This window comes from Procambarus clarkii, chromosome 25 (assembly GCF_040958095.1).
Source record: "Procambarus clarkii isolate CNS0578487 chromosome 25, FALCON_Pclarkii_2.0, whole genome shotgun sequence".
Taxonomy (NCBI): Eukaryota; Metazoa; Arthropoda; class Malacostraca; order Decapoda; family Cambaridae; genus Procambarus; species Procambarus clarkii.
Genome location: NC_091174.1, coordinates 32,300,759 through 32,310,484, shown reverse-complemented (window position 1 = coordinate 32,310,484; position 9,726 = coordinate 32,300,759). Strand labels below are relative to the sequence as shown.

The 9,726-nt window shown below is 37.9% G+C and overlaps 1 protein-coding gene across 1 annotated transcript; it reads right to left on the bottom strand.

Annotated features, from left to right (window-relative positions):
- Window positions 1-256: 256 nt before the first annotated feature.
- LOC138368503 (uncharacterized) lies at window positions 257-9,225 on the bottom strand. Its single transcript, XM_069331029.1, has 6 exons — window positions 9,132-9,225; window positions 7,628-7,761; window positions 7,300-7,442; window positions 5,620-5,737; window positions 557-635; window positions 257-456 (listed from the first exon to the last, which is right to left on the bottom strand). The coding sequence occupies exons 1-6, from the start codon at window positions 9,223-9,225 to the stop codon at window positions 257-259; spliced, it is 768 nt and encodes a 255-aa protein (XP_069187130.1).
- Between the last annotated feature and the right edge of the window lie 501 nt (window positions 9,226-9,726).

The following is a 9,726-nucleotide window of genomic DNA, read 5'->3' as shown; positions in this document are numbered from 1 at the left end:
ATTCAACCCTTATTACAGTATCGGAATCACTTGGATCACTCACCGATAACGTCGAGTAGGCAGTTTGAGCTTCTCCGGGTAACACAGACTGAATCATAATTGCCCAATTTTCTTGAGGCCAGTCTAAAGACACTTTTAGCTACTTTTTCAAAAGCAGTAAAAAATTGAGATACTTCTTTTTCATTAAACTTAGGCAACATCTTAATGTTGCGAACTGGATCAAAACTACTACCACTATTACTATCACGAGTACCATTTAACTGTAACACTTCCTACTCATGTTGCCTCTTTTCTCTTCTTTATTCTCGTTTCCGCTCTCCTCTTTCTTTTCATTCTTCTCGTTTCCGCTCTTCTCTTTCTTTTCTTCCTTCTCGTTTTCGCTCTTCTCTTTCTCATCTTTCTTCTCGTTTCCGCCCTTCTCTTTCTCTTCTTTCTTCTTTTTCTCTCTCTCCTTTTCTTACATTTCCAAACGTTGTATTTCTATTTCCCTCTCCAACCGTTTCAACAAGTTTTATCTGTAACATATCAACGTTTAGTCTTCCATCCGATATGTCACCTGCAGCATCTTCCCCATCCCTTTCAATATCTCTAATTTTCCTACGCACTGCCCCATCACTTTTCACGTTTGAATTTACCTGCAAATGGTTAAACACTTCAGACAAAATGTCTACTCTCTTATCCTTGTCTGACATGTCCGGTTGTAAGTATTAACATACCAGCAACATTTCTAGGTTTAACAAGATCTTTAACTCCTTAAGACAAGTTTCTCTGTTCAGGAAGTCCTAAACCTCGTCTATCGACCCGATAGTCTGTTTAGCTGCCGTATCAGGTAATAATAAATAAAAAAATTAGCAACAATTACCCTAAATATCTACCCTCAAATTACCTTGAATAGATCACTACATCCACCAAGACCAATGGACACCTTACACAGAAGGAAAGGATCCCACTGGGGGTGTCATAAATGTTAAAAACTCGTCTGTAACCTGGTTATTTTAAACTCTACGATCCTTCTCAAATCCAGAGATCCCTAAATCTGGTGGAAATGCATTGATATGTTTAAGGTAAGAAATGAAATTGCACTTAAGAGCTTGTATATGCAATAATTTTCCGTACAGATTGTACATATTAAAGAGATAGATAAAATAGTAGCAGGCGCATTATCCCTAATATGAATAATGTTTTGTATAGTTTTTGTATTGTTTTAACAAGTTTCAAAAACAAAAATTAGGAGAGAGGTGTGACGGCCTTCGGCGCCAACTATGATCCAGGTTCCGAGTTAAATAGTTGACTCTCCCATTAATATTAGTTTCCCATCTTGAGTCTGATGTTGTGGGAGGTACTCACCTAGTTGTACTCACCTAGGTGTTGTGAGGGGGTTTAGCTCTGGCTCTTTGGTCCCGTGTCCCAACTGTCAATCAACTGGTGTTCAGATTCCTGAGCCTACTGGGCTCTATCATATATACATCTGAAACTGAGTATGGAGTCAGTATCCACCACATCACTGCCTAATGCATTCCATCTGTTAACTACTCTGACACTGAAAAAGTTCTTTCTAACGACCCTGTGGTTCATTTGGGTACTCAGTTTCCACTCAGTTTCCACCTGTGTTTCCACCTGTTTCCACCGAGTACTCAGTATTAAGGTGTCCTTTGTTCGCATACCACCCATGTTAAACAGTTTATCCATATCTATCCTGTCAATTTCTCTGAGAATTATGTAGGTGGTGATCATGTCTCCCCTTACTCTTCTGTCTCATGCCTCTTAGTTCTGGGTGATGAGGTGATGAGGTACAGGTTACTGGTAACAGACGGCAGTGAAGCAGAGAGTGATGTAGTCCACTGGTCGACCTTCAGACATACTAGCCAGGGGGTTACTGGAACCCTGAGCATTTCATTGTTGGAGTCTGCTAGCCAGAGGGCAGGTGGGGGCTGAGGACTTCACTGTTGGAGAGTGCTAGCCAGAGGGCTAGTAGAGCACTGTGGACATTGTAACAGTGAGGCTGTTAATATAGAAAGATCATAAATTTAACATTAAAAGTTGGTGTTCATAAGAAGGGAGGATACGGCCTTTGTAAAGTTGGTTGTGAGTTGATAGTTGATCTGACTGGCTAGGAAGGGTCCCCCCCCCCCCGAGGGATGTGAGCTATTAATGTAGAATACAGCAGCGCCACAGGGACCCGGTGTCAAATCATCAAACTAGGATAATAATTCATGTGTTAAGGAATTAGTAGGAATTATCAATTGTGGTTAAGAACTTATGTTCAAATTAACGTCAATTGTGAATAAAGAATAAGTCTCGTATGTTATCAAAGAAGCATTTGGCGTCAGTAAGAATATGAATATATGTAAGAAGTATTTTGTACTTGGTAAATAAGTAGCTCCCAAGCTTGATTGTTAATTCGTGTAAATTAGTGAGATGCAAGTGATATTGAATATTGTAATTAGCCTGGCTCGAGTATCTAGATAATTCCAAATTATTTGGGAATAATAAATCACCTTTAGTGACGAATACAGGATTTTTAGTTAGTAATCTTCTTCAAAGATTAATTTCGCAACTGAGCTAGGGTCAGCCTCACACGAGGTCAGTGGATGGATCAATGCAGTTTGAGACAACCCGGGAGGTCGACATCTCTCTCTCTCTCTCTCTCTCTCTCTCTCTCTCTCTCTCTCTCTCTCTCTCTCTCTCTCTCTCTCTCTCTCTCTCTCTCTCTCTCTCTCTCTCTCTCTCTCTCTCTCTCTCTCCAGAGGCAGGGCTGAACTGTCGGCTGAGCTCCACAGGCCTAGCTGTGGTATTTAAGGTAATTGTTCTGAGTTATTACAGTGTAGAGTCAACATTATGTGTTGCAGACAATTACGAATTGCCTAAATTAGGAAAATTTTAAGTTAGGAAGTGTTCAGATAGGGATTATTAATTTTTATTTTCTTTGATAATCTTTCTTCAGTAAATTTTATTTAGAATTTATGGTGTTTAGTGAAATTTCCCCCCAACCGTTATTATACTTTCTGTTGATGGGCTCAAGCCCCATGCTTGGGACTACCACCTTCTGCAACCCTGCAAGCAGTTATTTAATACCTTTGATTTAATACCACACTTAACGTAAATCTTATCCCTCCTTTTCTGACAAAAAAAACACGGGTTGTCTAGAAGGGCAGCCCGTGTTTGTTAACCAGCAGGACAACCCGTGTGAGTGAACCAGGAGGACAACCCGTGTTTGTTAACCAAGAGGACAACTCGTGTGAGTGAACTACGGTGGTGCACCGTAAGACCGCACCTGTCCTCATACATTTCCTACTGAACGCGTGTCACCTGGTTCCTTAGTATCAGCTCCTGGGTGCCTCCCCAGCACCGACCAGTTACGTGTGAGTTATCATAAAGAGATACTACACACGATAAAAGTATATCCACAAGACAATCACGCTATATTTCTAGAAGAACCGCCTCTAGGAGCCGACCACTACATTCACATTAGCTGAGTGAGAGCGAGGCCTGCAGGTGTGTCATAGCCGGCAGTTAAAGTGAGTACTGGTGCCGGTGAATATCTTGGTTTACTGTTCTTATTACCCTCATTGCTCACTTGCAACGAGTGATGGTCAAGTGTTAAGTGTTTATGTTATTCGATTGATAATTGCGAGTGATATGACGTCGTCCTGCCGGGAACGATAAATGTGTAGGTTAACACACACCACATTGATGTGCTTGTCACTACTTGTGACCAATATTTAGTGCAGCAGCAGAACATGAAGCAGTAATAATACAATATTCCTGTATAATTGGTACTCAGAGGCACTGCCTCACTCCACATACATGTATGACAAGTATTACTGTTTCAATTATTTGTATGTTTATAAATCACGTTCACATTTATTCTGTGAATGTTTATTCTTTATAAGATTTAATGCGATACAGCTTATATGTTATGTTAACTGGATATGGAAAGCAAGACTATAATCGAATATTCATATTTTTATTATGTAGGAAGAACATTAAATGATAATATATATAATGTCTAAACTCGTGAATTACAAAGTTTGGAAACAAGTTGTTTCCAAACACTGACTGAATTTTAATATATTTGCATTTTTTGACTAAGTTCTATCCTGGATACTATCATGGATAATGGATTCTGTCATGATACTATTCTCATTCTCAATAAAGTGGAAATAGAATGTGGTGACAATTACATCCACATTATATATTAACATTTTTGTTTAATTGTCTTAGGAACATTAGTTATAAGTACAGTTTGTAAGCACACTTGCCTGATAAATATTATTTTGTATAGATTTTTTTCAAGTGCTATTTACATATTATTAGCCTCATATTACTATGAAATATGGCTCCGCCTCAGCGTTGATTGAAGCTGGTACTAAGGGGCCAGAACACCGGTAACAACTGTACATTTGTCAGAGCATTCCACGTACATGTTTCCAACGATCGATAATGATCTAATATTTCCATGCAGGGATGTGCAGCTGATCTTGTTCTGCAGAAGATGTGCTTTGGCTCTAAGTCACCAGGATATGATAGTTGCGGTTTGAGTCGAACAATCTGTGAGATTCTCGATTTCTCAATGAGATTTTTTATGTAAATCAAATTCCTTTCGTGACCTGTGTTCAAATTTCCTTCAAATTTCCAGCGTTTTATCCATCTACACACAGTGGAGGCGCTGGTGCCTCTCTCTCTAGCAATGGCCCGGGCAGACTGGCCTCGCCTCCACATCTGTACAAATACTGTCCGGTCAGCCAGAGATGTTTTTTTGTGAGTTTGTCGTCGCTCCATATTCCTGTATAGAACAAAACACACAACTTAAAATTTTACTGCTTCACTGTGCGTGAAGATTGTTGTTTAAATGATATATTTGCCTCTGTATAATGAAAATTTTAGTGTTTGTGTTAACATTAGGAAGGAGAGCAACGTGTGACAATATATCATCTCTTTTAAGAGAGGCATATATATTAGCAAATGCTAAAATATTCATTAATATTATTAAAAGCTCCGACAGGAGATACTACGTCCATATTTCATTGCCACATTATATTAATGCTATAAAATTTTTACTGCTCTCCGGTGTCGATGATTGAGAATTACAGAGCAACACAAGAAACAAGGCCTTTATGAACATAAATGTTCGGTCTGCCCTTTAACGTCAGATGGCAATAAGGTCATACCATCTCTTCATCCAGAACCTTATATACCATAAATATATAGAAATATTCACACTTCTCATTAAATACTTTACATATATATATATATACTCCTTGTAAAGTACACAATAATACACCTTTCGAAGTACAAGCTAACACATCTGGAGAAGTACACATTAATACACCTTCTGAAGAATGCATTTACATACCTAGTCCATTATGTACTAATACACCTTGGATAGTACACACTTATTCACCTTGTGAAGTACACACTAAAATATATTGTAAAGTACACACATTAATACGCCTTGTGAAGTACACACTAAAACACCTTGTAAAGTACACAATAATAAACCTAATAAAGTACACATTTATACACCTTGTGAAGTACACATTATATACCCGGTGAAGTACACATTATATACCTGGTGAAGAACACATATAAACACCTTGGGAAGTACACATTTTATACCTTGGGAAGTACACATTTTATACCTTGGAAGTACACATTTATACACCTTGTGAAGTACTCTCTAATACGCATTTTGAAGTACACACTAATAAATCTTGAGAAGTACACATTTATATACCTTGTGAAGTACACATTTATACACCTTGTGAATTACACATTTATACACCTTGTGAAGTAGACACTACTATACTATGTTAAGTATGCATTTACACACCTTGTGAATTACACATACAACCTTGTCAAATTACACGCTAATACACTTTGTGAAGTAAACATGTATACACCTTGTGAAATGAACACTTAATCATCTTACGAAGTATATACTTATAGACTTTGTAGTATACACACTAACACTCCTTCTGTTGTACTCACTAATTACTTTCGAAGTATGAACTAATATACCGTATGAAGTACATACTCTTTCACTTTGTGAAGAGAATACTAATATTCATGGTGTGAAGTACATACTTAGATGACTTGAGGACATACTTTTACACTTTGTGAAGTAAATATTTATACACATTGTGAAGTGCAAGAGTGATCGTAGTCAAGTACATAATTTTACATCTTTTGAAGAACACACTAATACATACTGTGAAGTACATATTTTTATATACATCTTGTGAAGTACACACTAATATAATGAGAATTATGCTCTTATTCACCTTAAGAAGAACACCCCTCATACACCTGAGACCTTTTGAAGTACACATTTATACTCCATGTGAAGAATGCCCTAATACTCCTGGTGAAGTACACACTTATACACCTTTGAAGTCCAAAATAATACATCTTGTAAAGTGCACATTTATACACCTTGTGAAAAATGCACTTAAGTATTTTGTTCACACTTATATGTCTAGAAAAATGAACGCTTATACACCATGTGATACACCCTTTTTGAAGTGCACACTTATACATCTTGTGAAGTACGAACTATACAAGTTTTGATGGACTCAATTTTACAATTTGTGAAGTACACAAATACACTTTTTGAAGTACAATAATACACTTTTTGAAGTATGAATTTATACACATTGTGAAGTATGAATTTATACACATTGTGAAGTGTGAATTTATACACTTTGTGAAGTAAACGCTAATATACCTTGTGAAATATATACGTACACACGTTGTGACATACGCACTTATTCACTTTGTGAAGTACACACTTTTACACTTTGTGAAGTACTCACTAATACACTTTTGTCAAGTGCACTGCCATATATTCATCTTGGGAAGTAAGCACTAATACTTCAAATAAGTATGCACTTACATGATTGACCTGAGTCCCACTACCACAAGGGGCCTCAAGGAGAACAGGAAGCCGGCGGTTTGTCGAAAGTCCTCCATTTGCCTTGATAATCTTTTCCAGTTTGATTTTGAAATTAAAAAGCGTTTTGACATTTACGGCTTCGGCGGGAAGGTGCTTCGATGGGTTTATAACCCTGTGGGTGAAAAGGCATTTCCAGTTCTCAGTCCTGCATTGTGGCTTGTGAGTTTGAAACCTTTGCTCCTTGTTCGTGTTACATAAGACCTTTTGAAGAAATTTTCCGAATCAACATCCCCCAAATTTTTCAGTATTTTAATAGTTTCAGTAAGATCTGCCCTGACATGCATGGTTTGCAGTGTTATTAGCCCTGTGGCCCTAAACCGGTCCTGATACCAGAGATAACTTACCTCTGGAATGATTTTTGTTGCCTAGTGTTGCATTTTTCATGAGCAGCTATGTCCTTCAGAAGATAAGGTCTCCATGATTGGATACTATAATCCAAATGGGGGCACACCAGAGATTGATACAGTTCAATCACTACCTTCTTTTCCTTAAAGTTAAAGGTATGCTTGATTATTCCAAGGGTATAACAGTTAGATTTTTTATTGCTGCTCCTACCTGTTGTGCAACTTTCAGTGAGTGGTGGATTTTGACTCGAAGATCCTTTTCTTTATCAATCTGCTGTAATGTAATGTTATTAATTTGGCAGTTGTGGCATGGGTTGCTATGCCTAACATGCAAAATCTTGCCTTTGTCAATAATAATAAACATTTGCCAGTCTTCTGACCATTTGTGGAGTTCATGTAGATCTTTTCGTAGGTTTCCAATATCATTATTATTTCCCATTTTACCATATAACTTTGTGTAATCTGCAAATTTGATGATGAGGTTTGTAATATTCTCATCTATGTCATAAATGTATAAGCCAAAAATGGTTGGTCCAAAAATGGACCCCTGTGGGACACACCACATTTCTACAGTCAGATTCGGACCCATTTATCACGACTCATTGTTTTCTTTGTTTCAACTATTGTTTTATCCATTCTAGTATTTTACCATTTATTCCATGGGCCTGCAGTTTCATTGCCGGTTTTTCATGTGGTAACCTAACAAAGATTTCAGCAAAATCCATGTATACTACAGCCACCGGACGGCCCTTGTCTGAGTAGCTGGTTACGGTTTCGAAAAACGTGCGCAGGTTTGTAGGGCAGGATCAATTTTTTTACAAATCCATGTTGAGTCCATTTTACAAGATTGTTCACTGAAAGATAATGAATTATTACCTCCCTTAGGATTTTCTTCATTAGCTTACAGATGTGTGATGTCATGCTGATTGGATAGTAATTTTCTGCTAAGCTCTATCTGCCTTTTTCTAAAATAGGGAAGATATTTACATATTTTCAATCTTGGGGGGACTATCCCTTGATCCAGAAATTTTGTTAAAAGTAATTTCAGTGATAGGCCTAATTTTTCTGCCAGTTCCTTTATGACATTGGATCGGATTCGATCCACACCTGGGGCCATTGAGCCTTTTAGTTTGTCAATGGTCTTCATGATCATGTAACTTGTTATGAGTATATCCCTAAATTCATTCTCTTCACCCCTTTCAAACATTTGTGTGGGTTACGGGATATCATCTAACCTTTCTAGTGTGAACACTGATGTAAAATATTTATTTACAGTGTTTGCTGCCCTTTTATCGTCCATTATACCGTGGTTATTCTCATATATTAATAGTCCTACTGAGTCCTTTGTTTTGGTTTTACTTCATATATAGGCATAGAACGATTTTGGATCTATCTTGAGATCATTTCAGGGCTTTAGAGCCACCGCAGCCCGATCCTCGACCAGGCCTCCACCCCTAGGAAGCAGCCTGTGACAGCTGACTAACACCCAGGTACCTATTTTACTGCTAGGTACCAGGGGCATAGGGTGAAAGAAGCTCTGGCCATTGTTTCTCGCCGGCGCCTGGGATTGAACCTAGGACCACAGGATCACAAGTCCAGTGTGCTGTCCGCTCGGCCGACCGGCTCCTCGGTCTTTATGACCGAGGAGCCGGTCGTCTACATCTATCTCTATGTTTTTGGGCAAGTTTTCTTTCGTAGTTTCTTTTGGGTGATTTGATTTCCAGGTTGGCAGAGATTAGTGCCCTTTTGTATATCTCATAATCAATGATGTCCATCGTGGATTTGTAGGTTCTCCAGAGGCTCTGCTTAGTTGGCAATGCTCGTTTTACTACCTGCGTCATCTAACTGTTTCCCTTTCTTTTCTTTCTTCTTGTTGGCATATATTTTTGAACGAGCTCCATGATGACCTTGTTGAAATTTTGTCATGATGCTTCCATGCCATGTTCATCTATTAGCTTCCTCCAGATGTTTTGCAGTTCCTCTCACATTCCTTGATAGTCTCCCCGATGGTAATACAAAAAATCATCATCTCTGAACATTATGAGGGTTTCTATGTTCGTCAGCCATCTTAAGATATGGTGATCACATGTGGGGATAGTTTCCTCCCTGTCGGAAAATACGATATCATTTACTAATATTAAATACAATAGATAATAGGCAGATAATATTGCTGTTGTTTTGTATTTACAAATTAAACAAAATACCTTAGTTATTCAATCAAAGAAAACGAGATTGCAGTGGAATTTTCCTCGGAAGAAAACAGGGATATCATTACCAGGTCGCTATTAAATTCACCAGCTAATAATATTGGGAATTCTTCTTAACACATCAGTGTCTGGACTGTAAACATCATTAAAAACATTCCCTTTGAACGAATATAATTAGCAGTACTAAAACAAATTCAGTATGAAACCTCTTTCCACTTCT

Excerpts from the sequence above, each read along its gene's own strand:
- LOC138368503 (XM_069331029.1), bottom strand. The coding sequence starts at position 9,225 with ATGACAAAATTTCAACAAGGTCATCATGGAGCTCGTTCAAAAATATAT. Across the intron at positions 7,762-9,131 it reads GAAACAGTTAGATGACGCAG|ATTACACAAAGTTATATGGT; the intron begins GTAGTAAAACGA and ends TCAAATTTGCAG. Across the intron at positions 5,738-7,299 it reads CAACAAAAATCATTCCAGAG|GTATATAAATGTGTACTTCT; the intron begins GTAAGTTATCTC and ends GTACTTCACAAG.